Raw genomic sequence first — 16,317 nt, forward strand, 5'->3', positions numbered from 1 at the left:
TCATTGCTTGATATCAATTAATATTGTTTCCCAAATTCACCCATCTATTTTTTTTACCTATTTATATACTTTTTTTTGTGTGATATTATTTTAAATTATTTATTTTACATTTTTAATTTATTAATTTCATTTACACATTATAGCTTCACACACACTGTATTGTTTTATACTTTTTTTTATTGTTGAGTTCTAATAACTACCCCCCACTTGGTGGTTATTTACATTATTCAAATCAGCAGCAATAAAATCAAACAATTACATATATCCAAATAATTACCATTATTTATAAACTGATATTTTTTAAAAATTTAAAAAAATTTCAAAACAAATATGGAGAGTGCTGCAAGTGCTACACTTGGTAACAAGGTTAAACAACTTCATATTAATACCAATTATTCTCCTCTATTTAATTCGTCCTCTATCTCTCAACAACATTCGCCTGTATCTCTATTACCTCCCTCACTCTCTACAGAACATCCTCCTCAGCAAGCCTACTCTTCTCCATTTCCAGAAAACCAATCAATGATGCAGCCAATTTCATTTTTGGGCTCACCTGGTTCCTTCCCGAGTCCGCACCACCACCATGGTCTGGCGAATCCACCGATTCCTCCATACCCAAAACCTGGAAATTCGTTCATTGTTGAAAATAAATTATTTTCGCCAACCATTCCAACTCCAAATCTCTCATCACCACAACCTCAAACCACACAAACCAACCAACAAACTTCACATTACCACAAACAACTACATCAACATTTGGAAAACAAACTATCACAATTCTGGAGAAACCAGATAAAAGATATTTCAAAGATGGAGGATTTCAAAACAACTCATGAATTACCTCTTGCAAGAATTAAGAAAATAATGAAATCCGATGAAGAAGTAAATGTATGTAAATAAATAATAATTAATAAATAATATGAAATATATTTACTAATAATAATCTTATAATTCTAGAAAATATCAGCTGAAGTACCTATGTTATTTTCAAAGGCTTGTGAATTATTTATTTTGGAAATCACTTTGAGATCATGGGTTCATACTGAAATGAATAAAAGAAGAACATTGCAGAGAATCGATATTGCCAATGCCCTTTCAAGATCCGATGTATTTGATTTTCTAATTGATATTGTTCCAAGAGATGAAATGAGAGGTCCAAGGCTCGATAGAAAATTATTGGTAAATATTAAAAAAAATAATAACTTTACTTATTTTTATTAACATATTATATTTCTATTAGGATGAAATGCATAGAGGTAATTATAATCCAGATTTTCTTCAATACTATCAGATACAACAGATGGCAGATAATCAGGCTGGTATTAAGAGATCATACTCTATGGAAATCACTCCATCCAACTCTGAACAAATAAGCCCATCTAGTAGTCCTAAAAAGAGAAGTCTGTCACATGATTTTTCAAATGGAGAGAACGGTGGTCCCACAGTTGGACAACCTACCTCATACATGTTTGAAAATAGCAACAGTAGTAGTATGCATGGACTCCACCACATTGTAGACCATCACAATATGCTGCCACCATCACCCTCCTATAATATTCCAAGTATACTAAATTACAGCAATCAGAATATCTATCAGCCAGGTGCAACCACTGGAAACGGCAATTTAAATGCTAACCACGAAATACTACATCACAACAATAGTAGTCAACCTCATCACCATCACTTTTCGAACAGCAGTAACCATAGCAATGAGCTGAACCCAAATGCTCATCAATTTCATCAATATTATTTTCATGATGAACATGGAAAATAATTGTAAATAATAATCAATCAAATATCTAAAACAAAATCCTGTCATAACTATTATTATTTTAAAATCTTAAACAAAACAATTAATCAATCAAACAAAAATTTAAAAAGTATACTTTTAATCTTGTGTAAATCAAATAAGTAATTTGTTCAAGAATAAGAATTTGTATTTTTACTATCTTAGAAATCTCCCAATCCCAAAATAAATAAAATAAAATTTAAAAAACAAAAAACAATTAACAAATAATAATATATTGTTATCCTCCTAAATATATAATATATTTTATTATTCTCTATTTCTTCTTTTTAATTCGATTGAAATGGTGATGTTTTATATTTCGATTGATGGTAGTCTACTTTATGTTTTAGTACAACACCCTTTAGATGCTTTCCAACACGTTCATCACCTACTCTCCAACGGAAATCTACATCTTGTTCGAGTGATTGTAGATTCTTAAATCCTTTTAATTTAACAAATGGAAGTACCGATGAAGTGTGTTTAGCGATTCTGGTCTGATCGGAAAACTTTGCTGTCTCTATATTTAACTTTTCAAATTCAAGTTGTTCCTCTGTCTTTTTAGTTGGTATTTCTTTTTTTTTGTTGTTGCTGTTGTTATTGTTATCACCTTCTTCAGCCATATAATCTTCTACACCGAGTTGTCGCAACCATTGTTCCTCTCGGACCTGTCTGGTATTTACAAAGCTGACTACGTAACCACCTTCGTTCAACAGTGGGAGTGCCATATCCAACAACTCTCTATAACGATTCTTTGTGGTGAATACACCAAACTTATAACCTCTTGCCATTGTGGGTGGATCGAGAATGATCACATCGAAACCCAGTGATTTATTCTTCATTTCCAACAGCTTTGAGAATACATCCTTCTCGATGAACCGGTGGAAATTGACATCTACATCATTCAACTCAAAGTTCTTCTTGGCAATCTTGTGGTACTGACGTGAGTTGTCGATGTTGTACGAAGAGATCTTGGTGCCGTGCAACGCTGGAATCAATGAGAACGAGCAGGTATGTGAGAATGTATTGAGAATCGATCCACTGTCTCTGCCGTCGAATAGCGATTTAACATATTGACGATTGCTACGCTGATCCAAAAACAATCCCGTTGATGCAATATCGTTGAGATCAATCTGTACTTTCATTCCGTTCTCCTCTACGACCAAGTCAAAAAATCCATCTTTTCTCTTAACTGCATCGCCCATATAATGTTTGCAAACGGGATGACCAGATTTAAACTTTGTCTTCCAATATACACCTTTCTTTCCAGTTTGTTTCAATAGATATTCACTTACAAAGTTGATATGATTTGACCAAAATTCAGAGTGTGTCTAAATATATATATATAAAAAAAGAGTAAAAAAATAGTTAATAATCACCAAATTATTATTGTTGATATTGTTGATTGATTTATACATACAGTAATTTGTAAGTAATCACCAAATACTTCAGCAATTAAACCAGGTAATCCATCACCTGTTTCATTGATTAATCGATATGCTGCATTCTTTGATATATCAAGTTTACCGAGTTTACTCATCTCTTCACGATATCTAATGGCATCATCTATTGAATGTCTAAAGATAAATATGATATGATGATAATGATGTTTAATGAAAATCATTCTTTTATTTTTAAATAAAAAGAATCGAACTATATAAATACCTTAAATATGATTGATCAAAATCTTGATGTTCATATGAAAGTATACGAATAGGTGGATCCATTGTGGTATCTACCAAAGCAATACCCGAAAGATCTTTTGCATTGTTGAATGGTACAAATCCTGTTCTACTATTAAAGTCTTTCAGAAATGTACTCGAAAGATTATATGTTTTCTTTTGAAGTTGATGTTCTAGAGCTGCTGCTACTTTTAATACATTATTCATCTTAAATAAATATAAATATTTAATTTATTACTTTATAAATTAAATAATGACTAGACGAAAAAAAAAAACGAATCATTCGTTTTTTTTTTTGTCTAAAGAAGTTTGTTATTTATTTGTTGGAAATTAATAAAATGTTTTTTATAGATAGAACATCTATATCTAAGTTTTTATCAACTAGGTGCACTTAAATTAGAAGTTCAAGTAGATCTATTGTTTATAACTTCAAAAAGAAATAAAATAATTCTAACAGAAATCACTACATATGATTAATGTAGTTATTCTCTACCATTGCGTCGTGATTCAACTCAATAAAGAATAGGTGTTCTATTATAATTTTTGTTATAAACATAAATAATTAGAAAAAATTAAATATTAAACTAATCGTATCTTTATTTTAATTAAAAAAGATATTAAATCTAAAATACTTTGAAGTTCAAAACACCTGTCCTGTTTGTGGTGGCAAAAAAAACCATTACATTCGTCCAAACACAAAAGCTTTTGTGTTTTTTGTTAATTACCTACCAAATATAGTTATTTATTAATACTCAAAGTGAAATGAATGAATCTTTAAATAATAGTAGTAGTAGTAATAGTAGTAGTGGTAATAACTCACCTTCTTTAGAAAATGTTGGCAATAACAACAACAATAGGTCATCCTTTTACTATTGTAAAAATATTTCTAAACCATGTACCATAACACATTGTACAACAGCAAGACTTAGAAATACTACATCATCCTCTTCTCTTACTTATAATAATGATAGTAATAATAATAAAGATATTATATTACTAAAAGGATCATACTTGGAGATCTACCAATTCAATATACACTCTACCAATCTTAAACTACAAGATGAAACTTATTTATTCTCAATACCTAAATCCATTGCTGTTCTATCTTCATCTTCTTATTTACAACAACAACAACAACAACAACAGCAGCAGCAGCAACAAACATCAATAACAACTACAAGTAGTAGTACATCATCATCTTCTTCAACAACACCAACAAAGAGTATAATTAAACCAATTAAATTACTATCACCAATTAAGAAACCACAACCATTATCTGTAAATTCACAACTAAATCAACAGAGATTCGAGTTGGAACCGAATATCTATATCGATGCAAGCTTTAGAAATAGAGATATGTTACTGATGACCTCTGACTCTGGTTATCTATCTGTGCTCTCTTGGTCAGAGAAATATCAACAACTAGTTGCCGTCCAACAGCTATTCCTTGCACCACCCAATTCACCATCACCTTTACACTCATCATCATCGTCTTCGCAACAGAATCAATTCAATGCTAAAGATCTAGGCAAACAAATCATTGTTTCTTCATGGTAAGTATGTTGTTTAAACAACTGATTAACCTATTTATTTGCATTTTAATTAACATTATCTCAATCAATGTTTGTTTGTTTGTTTGTTTGTTTTATTTTTAGTAATAGAATCATAGCAATCTCTGCATATAAGAACAACATATCGATACTACCTGTACAGAATGATCTTTCCAACAAATATGAAATATTCTCAAAGCGAATAGATATCAAATTGAATGGATTCATAAGTACATTGGGATTCTTAGATTCTGATAGTAATTCAAACTTTATATATTTACAAGTTACTATTGATACTATGTATGTTAAAGATAACTATAACTCTAACTATGTATAATATGATTATATTAATAAAGTCATAAATCTTAAAGCAATGAATCAAAAATTCATATATATAGATACGACTATAAGAATTCCAATGCTACTTCTATCGCTACTTTGATATCGAGTGAAATACGTCCATATAAATTTATATCTATTCCACAATCCACTACACAATTCTATTTAATTAATGTTTGTATCGTTAAGTGTAAATATTTACTTATAAGTTTAGTTACTAACCAATATATATATTATTTTGTATATTTATTAATAATACACAGAGAGATGAAAGAATAATAAAGATGGAATTGGATATTCTCAACTCTACATTAAAACAGATATCAAACACATCACTCTTCAATCGAAATAACAATAACAATCAATCGATATCTACAATGGGTGTTGATTCTGAATTAATAACATCATTTATATGGTTAAATAATAATAATAATAATAATAATGAAAATATGATAGATATTGATAATGAACCATATTTACTATTATCAAGTGATAATGGTACATTGTTTAGAGTGGATCTAAACAATGAGATTACATTGCTAAAGGAGGTGAATCCAATTCAACATTTATTAAATCTTGGAAACGATCATATAATGACAACCGGTGATATTTGTGATGGTGGTATATTTAAAGTAACTATTAATAACTATTTAATATGTTCAGCCTTAGTCTAAGATTATTTTAAACTAATTACTATTCTGATGTTTTGATCAATAATAGATGGAAAAAGATGGTACATTAAGTAGTACTGATAGTACAATACTAAACTATTCACCGATTGTCGATCTTTGTATAAAACCATCGAGTGTACTTCAAGATTCGACGTCACTACTGATGTGTTGTGGTGGTGGTAACACTGTTGGTCAGCTCTACTCACTAGAATATTGTATTCCACAATCATTTCTTGGTTATATTCAAATTCAATTGTATGTATATCAAATGTTTTATTGTTTAAACAAAGAGGTAACTTTAAAGTATATATATATACTAACAACAAATTAATTAATGTATCTTATTAATAGTGAACTATCTGAGATTTGGAACTATCCTATTCAGAGTAATAATACCCAACTAAAGAATAGTTCATTGATTGTAGTTGGCTGTGAGAGATACTCTAATATTACGATGGTATTTAGGTTGAGTGATGTGTGCAACATCGATGAGTATTCCGAGGAATCTGGATTCATTTTGAATGAATCGACGGTCTATAGTAATCAGGTCGGTGCAGGCGCTGGATATCTGCAGTGTACCTCACAGAGAGTGCGATGGATATCGCCCGACTTTTCGAGACACATCGATTGGATGCCAGCCGACAACCATTTGGACATTGGTCACATCATCGATTGCACATCGAGAGACAGCGATATCATATTGTTTGGAAACAACTCTAATACCATAGTGTATCTACGTATCGACCGGCAATCGACATTCCAACTGATCGCAACCAAGACATTCGAAAGTGCCATATCCATCATTGAGATAGTACACCCCGGAACACTGAAACAATGTACCAACCAAGAGAGATCGATCGTTTCCAATCTACTGTTTGTTGGTACATGGAATAGAGAGATACATGTTATTTCACTTGGTGGACAACACCAGTCGTCTACTGCTACTACTGCTACTGCATCAGTTGCTGCTGTTACTTCACCTCTAGATATATTATATAGTGTCGGTGAACTCTCTGGTATTCCTCATTCTATAAAACTGGTTAGGCTTGGTGATAGAAGTGACACTCATTTAAAGATCATCGCTGGTTTGAAAGATGGTTATCTATTGCGTTGGGAATGGGATAATCTGTTGGCCGATCCATTCAGTTCATCTATGTACTCCAAGCAATTCTCAAGAGTACACGTTTTGATTAGTTGCCCGTATGACAATGACCAAGGTGCACTCGTAATCAGTGAAGAAAAGATGTACTATCTGACATTCAAGAAGACACATCCTATCATTTCAAAGGTTGCTTTCGATGGTGCATCCAGTGCAATATTGAAAAGCGATAGTAATACAATCATATTCACCAAACCACAAATCGGTGTTGGACTACTCTCTGTTGACCTAACAAAGAGTGTTCTTATCTCACCTCTACAATCAACTGATAATAATAATAATAATAATAATAATAATAATAATAATAATAATAATAATAGCAGTGAAGATGTAAGTAATAAGAACAATAATCATATATGCTCTATATATCATCATCATTAATTATATCTACTAATTTATTGATTTATTTTAATACACTGCATAGAACCCAAAGAGAGTAATCTATCTACAGGATTATAATATAAATGCTATTCTATATGAAGATTACATTGTTTTGAGAGATATAGATAATCAAACTACCTACTACAAATATCAACATAAATTAAAAGAAATTAGATTCTTAATTTGTAAGTAATATATATCTTTGATTAGTTGTAACTAGTGTATGTTAATAATTTGTGTTTTATTTTAAACCAGATTGGCAATCAAAGAATATTATAGCATTTGGTGGTGAAATAGATCAAGTTAAAGCCAATAGAGGTATATTGTATTTAACGTATTTGAAAAAGAAACAAGATACCACTGCCAATGAATACACTGGCGAGACAGAATCTATTGAAACTACAAGTCCTATATATTCGATGACACCGCTTGAGAATGACAAATATATCATATCGACAGAGAAAGATACAAAGATAATGACTTTAGAGAATACTATCACTGGCGTTCAGATGATACCGTCTTTGGCGTCAGCAGTAGACCTTGCCTACCAAAACAATAGAATAATGGTTGGAACACAAAACACTGGTTTAAAAGTCTACCGATATACTCAATCTCTTAACAATCAACCAGACACACTTGGCAAGTTAAAATAGTATGTAACAAGATGATGACGATAGACAACTAAATTTTAATATATATTTACTACCCTATATTTAAAAGTCAACAAACACCAATGCTTACTTCTAGTTGTTTATTTTTATCGCCCGATGAATATGTTATTGTAGACATATTTGGTAATATATCAGTACTACATGATAACTCTGGTATGATATTAAATTGTATCGATACTACTTTGACATCTAGCTACTAACTTGAAGCGCTCATTAATATTATAGATCCATCCAATGAAGATAGAAATACAACTTTAGATACTATAGCCAATTTCAGTATAAAAGAATCTTGTACAAAACTACATAGAGTAAGTAAACTATTAATTAATTAATCTATGAAATTTCGAACAATGTAAACATTGAGATTAACTGTAGAGTTGATTGGTTTGTTTGGTTGACTACTAACTCTTTGATATTTATTTTTCAATAGATTGATAATAATCGTTTAATTGTTGGAGGTGGATTGGGTGGTGTTCACATGATCTCTAAAATCAATAACACCAAAGATTATGATTTGTTGCTAGAGCTACAGCGTCGCCTCTGTGAATTCAAGCTGACTGCACCACTACTGTCAAACGACCACCTTTGCTACCGATCAGAGATGTCAATGATGCGCAATGTGTTGGACGGTGAGATGCTTGCCCAATTTCTATGTCTCCCTGAAGACTGTCAAATCAGAATACTCAAAGTCATACAGAATCTAGAATATCTAGACTTAAAAATCAATGATTTCCTAAATAGAACAACCACATTATTAGAAACAATTTGTGAATTGTGTTTAAATAATAAATAAATAGATTTTGCGTAGCTGAGTTGTTTTCTCTATCGCAGCAATTAAATTACTCTCCACAAATCAAAACAAAACATGATCATTCAAAAATAATAAAAAGTTGAAACGGAATAGGAATAGCTAAGCATGAATAAACACAAATAAAACACAATTTCTCAGTAAGTTTGCACGTTTTTGATTAACAGTCTTTTTTGATCACATAGCATACAGATTTTGGTCCTCTGAAAATTTATATCTTCATACTAAGTTGCAAAAATCAGTGTGCGAACATCTTTTGAAAAATTCGATCCCTGACAATGTTGAAAATGGGCAACTTTGAACTATTTTTGGTTAATTTGTGTTGAATGATCAGCCAGATACCACTATTTTTATTTGTGCAAAAAAAAAAAAAAAAGTAATGGTATGATCATTTTATTTTTATATTTTTATTTTTGTTTTTTGGTCATCTGCAGCAAGTTGCCATCAACTTGAAGTTGGAATTTTTTTTATTTTTTTTTTGTTTTTCATTTGATTAGATTTGTTTTATGCTTTTTTTTGTTGGGGAAGTAGTTTTTCTCATTAGATCCACACAAGGCACGGTTTTTTTTTTGTTTTTTTTTTTTTTGTTTGCAAACCATTGAAAATCTCTTTTTACAGTGGCAGGGGGGTGTCGTTTCTGGGGGAATCGATCAATAACAAAATCATTTAAACTTTTGTTTTCCAATGATTTTAAAATAGAAAAGAAATTATCATGCTGTGAGAGAACACCATTTCCACGCATAGTTTTTTTCAACAAAAATAAATATGTTGTAAACGAAAGATTTATAGATACTCCAACACATTCAATACCACTAAATTCTTGCAATTTTATGATTGGATTAAAACTAACAAGTTGTTTGTCCAAACAAAAGCCAACATCATCAAACCTACCATCATTTTGATTTACTCAATGTTTTTATATAACATATTTAGAAATTATTTATATAATTGATATATAATAATTTATTTATACTTAGAATATTTCAAGAAAGATAATAGTAATTTATAGTTTTTAAGAAAATAGTAGCAGAAATTTAAATAGTTTAGTTTTTTTATTTTTTATTTTTTATTTTTATTTATTATTTTTATTTTATTATTAATATTTCAATAACATTTTCAGAAAATGTATAGTTTAAAAAATAGATGTAGTTTTATATCCTCTAGATTATTTATAATATTTATTTTTTCTTTTGTATTTCTTAATTTTAACTTTGTAAAATCATATACAATCGATTTTGGTTCAAAGTGCGAAACCCTAGATCAAAATTCTATTTGTAAAACCTATCTTACATATGACTATATTTATTTACCGAGTGGTGTAAACCAAACTGCTCTCGAAAAAAATGCAACCGATGCTATTGGTCTTTTACGACTTCTTCCACAAACCTGCCAAGATAGAGCTATACCTCTAACATGTTTATTAGTAAATATCATTAAAATAAATTAAATTAAAAGCTTAAATTTTTTGTTACTAATATTTATCGTGTTTAGACATATAGAGCTTGCAATACTTTTAATAACACGAATCCAATAATTAATTTACCTTCATCAACGTGCATGTCTACTTGTAGTAAGTAACAACTTAGATTTCTATTATTTAAATTTATTAAACATTTTTTTTCCCTCTATTAGTTAGTACAAACGAAACATGCTTTTTCCCTTTCCAAAGCTTTGGTGTAGCATTCAGTTGCGATACAACAAATAACGATGGAACACCATCATTTGTAGATACTTATACCATTTTTGATACTTCAGCTTATGGTGGTCCTTGGTCAACACCTGTTGAATGTAGGAGTGAATCAAATTCAAGTAAATATTTTTAAAAAGATTTTTTACTATTATATTAGATATTAATTTATATTTTAAAAAAAGCTCAACCAAAATTAGGTTGTTTAAAACCTTTGGTTTATGTAGAACCAGATAAAAGAAAGAATATGGTTTATAGTTTTGTAGATGACAATGGATGCGCATTACCATGTCCATTGATGGGATTCGAAAAGAAATATGATGATATCTATACCAAAACATCGCATGCCATAGGAGTAGTCTCTCTCATTGGATCGATTCTCACTATTCTCTTTTTTACAGTTATACCAACCGAGATTACCTATCGTATGGAAATTATTATTTATTTCGCTTGCGGAACACTCTTTATCAATTTGGCATACTTTATCCAAGCAACTAAAAAGAATTTCGAGTGTTCAAGTGATCCTGGACGTTACAAATATGCGTGGACCGATGTCGATTGTGCTTTTGGTCATTTCTTTTACCATTTAGGTGGTCTAACCATTTTATTTTGGTGGACAATGGTATCTTATGATTTCTATAGTTCTTCATATATTAGTAAGTAACAATTAATTGTTTTGATCATTTCCTTACATTTTAAATTAATCATTTTATCATTATAGAAACAATTAAGAGATTTAAATTTTTTAGAATTGGTTTATGGATTCTAGCTATATTTCTCACTGTTTTACCAATTTTTTTCAAAAAAGTTGGTTCTGTTGTAAGTACAACCTCATGTTGGATTATGAACGTAGATGGAGGTGTTTGGCAATACGTATGTTTCTTGGTTCCTGTTTGGATTTGTCTTTTAATCATTACTTTTTGTATGGTTGTTTCATTGATTAGAATTTTTTAAGATTTATTTCGTTGTCAAAGGTATGTAAAGTTAGCTATCTTTTTTTTTTTTTTTTTTTTGATTAATATTAACTTTTTTTTTTTTTTTTTTTTTTATTATAAAAAAAGATAAAAAAATGATTTATTTTAATATAAAGATGATTCTCTTGATGATTTATATCTTGATTATCTCTGCATTCATTTGTTTCTATTTATTCTTTATGAATAATAGATCAAAAGTTTATATTGAAATAATTAAAAACTGGATTCTTTGTATTGCAAGTAATCAAAAAGATCCTTCAGTTTGTCCAATATATATACCAGATTTTGCAATTAGATATATTACTGCTATAACATTTGGTGGTTTAGGTATTATTCAGTTTGTTTGTTTGGTTATTGTAAGTAGATCAATAATTTAATATAATCTATAATTTTTATATTAATATATTTTTAATTTCTAATAAACTAACTATAGGACCCTGGAAATAAGAAAATGGTTAAAACTTCAAAGGTTGTTATTGCTGTGGTTAATAAATTCCTTATCTTAAAGAATAACTGGTCATTGACTTCAACCACTACATCATCAACAGGAAAAGTAACCACCAGTGTAACCACCGGAGCATCGAGTGGAAGTGGTGTACTCACTGGAAACAGTGGAGAATGGTTGACGGCAATTCGTAGAAAAGAAAGAGTCGTACAAATCATGAATCAACATAGATTGGAAACTAGTAGAACCAATATTTTAGATGAAGACTTTGGAAATAATCCTGAAGTAGAATTGGATAATCTATCAACAACCGTAGTTGTTTCCCAAGATGAATCAAATAATAACAATAATGAATCTAATGATAATAGTTATTTTAATAATTCAAATATAGTAGTCCAGCCAAGCAATGATATAAATAGTTTAGATCATAATAATAAACCTAATCGGGAGGACGATACTGTTTAAAAATAATAGATAGATTTTAAGATTTTTATTTATTTATCATAAGTTTTTTTTTTTTTTTTTTTTTTTTGGTACATGAACCAATTAATTTTGTTCATTGAAAAAAAAAAATAGATTTTTGTTAAAATTATTTATGCAATAACTACACCTGGAACACCTTGTCCTCCTCCAAAATATGCATTGGAGACTCCATTTTGGTATCCTGCGTTTGAATTTTGACCCGAGTAGTAACCAGAAGGATCACCGCTTGCATATTGACCTCCTACTGAACCAGTCGATGGTCCCAAGTATCCATTGGTTCCTCTCCATTGTTGATTATTTCCAGATGAGGTGCTGTAGTTAGTTACCAGAGTAAGCACCAGTCCAATTTGGATTAGCCATAAAACCACCTAAAAAAAAAAAAAAATAGAATTAAAATATGTATATTAATATTATAAATTCTATATATATTGTTTTTCATACCTCCAGAACTAATAAATCCAGCTAGTAAACCAGAAATCAATCCAGACAAAAAACCACCACCTAAATTCTCACCAGTAATTAAACCTTTTTTTTTTTTGAAGTATTAAAATATATTAGTATTTTTATTTATTTTTTATTAGTCTAAAAATATTTACCAGATGCAAATCCACCTCCACCATTATTGATTGGAACAATACTTTGAATTTTTTGAATTTCTTTTTGTTTTTCTTGAAGGGTTAGTCCACTCTTGAGAATTTTGTTGATATCTCTCATAGCAATCATTTGATCAACAAGCAACTTTTCCAAAGGTGTCAACTCTGCCTGTAATTTATTCTTTTAATTAATAAAAATAATAATATTCTTTTCTTTATATATTACATACATCTTCAACAGCAACAGGGTTTGATAGAGTTGATGATACTATATTTAATAATAGTAAAACTAAAACTAAAAAACTTTTTTTGTTCATCTTTAAGGATTTATTACTAATATCACTAAAAATGAAATGGTTTCATATAAATATTGATAGTAAACATAATCATATGATAAATATTAAAAACAAAATCAATGTTCATTGTCGTGAATGAAAATGCATAGTATTGGGGTTCATATAAACAATGAAAATCATCTAAAGTTTTTTTAAAAAGTTACACACCCCCGAATAAGCAATAAAAGAAAGATAATTTTTATCACAAAATTATGAATGTGATTTCATTCTAAATAATGTGTTACTTTGGTGTTAATTAATAAATTATCTGATGATTAAGTTGATCTGATTGATTTAGTTTATTGTCAAATAAAAATGAATGAATAGGTTGAAAAGAATGATAAATTATGGTATTATTATTTTGAAACTTTAGAGATTCTTAAAACAATAATTTTACAGATTTTTTATTGACGTAAGAAAGTTATAAATATTTTAAAAATATTAAATTTTATCCCAATTCCTTATTGGTGTAGTGGTAACACATTAGTCTTTCACACTGAAACCCCGGGTTCGATTCCCGGATAGGGAGGTCAATTTTATAAATTTTTTGTCCGCATGCGTCCTGAGGTCAGCCAACTATTTGTAACCAATGGGTTTTCCCGCTATGCCAAAAGGGAAGTTAACTAATTATCATCTGCTCCACAAACATCACACAGATGAACCTTCACCAGTGCACCTGATGCCAAAGCCAAGTTCACCGCTTTGATGTCTTTGGACAGGTCTTGCTTTCACTGGAATGATGGTGGTCTGAATTTGTGGGATCTATCTCTTCGTTCTGCTGCTTATAAGATATGGGTTTTTAATAGATTCCTGTTGTTAAGTAGAAGCAACTCATTTGGCTACTTCAAAACTTGGTCATCCATGCTTGATTGTGCCAAAAAATTTACTAATCCAACTTCTTCACCATCCTTCAAAACTGTTCCATTCGTCTTGGATGGATTTTAGAAACAATCACTTCTACTATTGTTTCCACTCCAGAGTCACACCAGGCAATCTCATCCTTGCTGATGATGGCAGTCTCCTTACTCTGAAGGAAATCTATTCTGTCCTATTCAACCATAAGTACCCCCCGAGTCCGCGGTACTGAAGGTCAACTAACCATCCAGATTGGTCACTCTTTGGTTCTCCAATCTCAGTTCCTGCATATATCCAAGGTCAAAGCGCCTATGCTACGTAAAAGCATATTCCGGCTGTACTCTCACACCATCCCCATCAACCACAAGCGCACTGGTCATGTCAGTGAGTTCTGTGGTGACACCTTCACTGAACTGGAAAATACCGTCAAGAGAGCAGTCACCCATTACACCAAATTAATCGATGCCAATTACCACAAGCTTAACTTCACAATCGCTAATTCTATCTCCCAAGGAATCACTGTCGATTGCTCTGCAATAACGCGTAAATTTAAATCTGATTGGAATCTAAATCCTTCCAACTACGTGCCACCACTTTATACTGTTGTTCATCAACACGCAGCTACTGTTAGTTCTATTCTATCCTTATACTACTCAACTTATTAATAATAACTATAAACAATAATAATAATAATAATATTTTATTGGCTATTTCTCACGGCCTGTGTGAGAATGTATATATAATTTAAAACACCAACTAGCAGGTTAATATCAATACCTGCAATTTGTTGACTGATATTGAGTCAACAAATCTTTTTTGAAAAAAAAAAAAAAAAAAAAAACCAAAAGGATGGTTGTAAGACAGTAGCTAGATATGACAGTATACAGTAAGACTCAACTACTGATAGGTCTATTCTAGTGAGACAGTTACTATGAAAGGAGAGAAAACAGAGAGAACAATTGAGATTCTTTAAGTTTTAAAAAAAAACTTACAGAAACAAAGATAGTTCCCAGTTGCTTTTATAGTTGATGTTGTTAGTTTTAAAAAATATTTGACTTAGTTGAGAAGATTAAGTTGTCATCAATCTATAACTTGTTTAGTTGAGAGTGTGTTGAGTCAAGTGTATGTTTTTGCGGGTTACCACACTCAGATTCCTTACTAAAAAAAAAAAACTTTTTGATAGGAGGTTCAGGATAGCTCCTCAGTTGGTAGAGAGCACATCTTTGGGCTGTGTGGATCAAATCCTACATTATCCACTCTGAATACCAGTCTTTTCACATATTCATTTTCCAGATAGGTTGCTGCAACATAGTTTGTCACCAACTTGGTTTGGATTTGCTTGAGTTGTCTTCGTAGAATCATACTGCGATTTCGCTGTAAGGGAATTAAGAACAAAATAATAAAGAATCATTAAAATTAATAAATATGTATCACACTTGTCATCATAATTTCTTAAATAATTATTATAATTATGACATTTTCAATTTATAACTTTTTTTTTCTCTTTCTTTTTATTTCCTTTTATCTTTCCTTTTGTTTTTTATAAATTGATATTTATATATTTGAATAAATCATATTTTGTACATATGGTAATGGTAAAATATTTTATTTTATTGGTATGAATGCGCTGCATTTCAAAAAGCTTAAAAAAACATACTAAATTTTGAACACCAACGCACATTTCAACATCATCAAAATTTGGGTAGCACAAAAAAAACAACATAAATATCATAATAAACTGCAAAGTGAAAAAAACACTATCAACAATCCATACACTTTAGTAAAAAGAATGATAAATATTTTTTATGTAATAATTTTTTATTTCATTAATTTTAAAGATTTTTCTTGGAAATTGGTTTTTTTTCTTCTCTTTTAAAAAAATAAACATTTATTTTGTT

General features: G+C 30.1%; 4 protein-coding genes and 1 non-coding gene across 5 annotated transcripts; 3 read left to right on the top strand and 2 right to left on the bottom strand.

Moving 5' to 3' along the window:
- Positions 1 to 330: 330 nt before the first annotated feature.
- On the top strand, positions 331 to 1,774 carry nfyC-2 (putative histone-like transcription factor; the record flags this gene model as incomplete). Its single annotated transcript, XM_020580658.1, has 3 exons — positions 331 to 888; positions 958 to 1,179; positions 1,241 to 1,774. 3 exons carry the CDS (start codon positions 331 to 333, stop codon positions 1,772 to 1,774), a joined length of 1,314 nt encoding a protein of 437 aa, XP_020429245.1.
- A 302-nt stretch (positions 1,775 to 2,076) lies between these two features.
- PPL_09870 (class I SAM-dependent rRNA methyltransferase) lies at positions 2,077 to 3,675 on the bottom strand (the record flags this gene model as incomplete). Its single annotated transcript, XM_020580659.1, has 3 exons — positions 2,077 to 3,117; positions 3,207 to 3,411; positions 3,452 to 3,675. 3 exons carry the CDS (start codon positions 3,673 to 3,675, stop codon positions 2,077 to 2,079), a joined length of 1,470 nt encoding a protein of 489 aa, XP_020429246.1.
- Positions 3,676 to 4,230: 555 nt separating this feature from the next.
- fslQ (G-protein-coupled receptor family protein) lies at positions 4,231 to 12,618 on the top strand (the record flags this gene model as incomplete). Its single annotated transcript, XM_020580660.1, has 18 exons — positions 4,231 to 5,021; positions 5,124 to 5,318; positions 5,417 to 5,531; positions 5,621 to 5,989; positions 6,078 to 6,331; positions 6,380 to 7,517; positions 7,612 to 7,753; positions 7,824 to 8,220; positions 8,289 to 8,392; positions 8,465 to 8,547; positions 8,670 to 8,927; positions 10,025 to 10,045; positions 10,539 to 10,617; positions 10,680 to 10,856; positions 10,920 to 11,390; positions 11,456 to 11,607; positions 11,825 to 12,064; positions 12,142 to 12,618. 18 exons carry the CDS (start codon positions 4,231 to 4,233, stop codon positions 12,616 to 12,618), a joined length of 5,463 nt encoding a protein of 1,820 aa, XP_020429247.1.
- A 128-nt stretch (positions 12,619 to 12,746) lies between these two features.
- Positions 12,747 to 16,100, bottom strand: PPL_09872 (uncharacterized protein; the record flags this gene model as incomplete). Its single annotated transcript, XM_020580661.1, has 8 exons — positions 12,747 to 12,916; positions 12,963 to 13,004; positions 13,078 to 13,161; positions 13,233 to 13,410; positions 13,460 to 13,497; positions 15,305 to 15,348; positions 15,512 to 15,573; positions 16,077 to 16,100. 8 exons carry the CDS (start codon positions 16,098 to 16,100, stop codon positions 12,747 to 12,749), a joined length of 642 nt encoding a protein of 213 aa, XP_020429248.1.
- PPL_09873 lies at positions 14,023 to 14,093 on the top strand. The gene has a single exon. It is a non-coding gene; the product is annotated as a tRNA-Glu (tRNA).
- Positions 16,101 to 16,317: the final 217 nt, after the last annotated feature.

This window comes from Heterostelium album, assembly GCF_000004825.1.
Source record: "Heterostelium album PN500 unplaced genomic scaffold PPL_scaffold11, whole genome shotgun sequence".
Taxonomy (NCBI): Eukaryota; Evosea; class Eumycetozoa; order Acytosteliales; family Acytosteliaceae; genus Heterostelium; species Heterostelium album.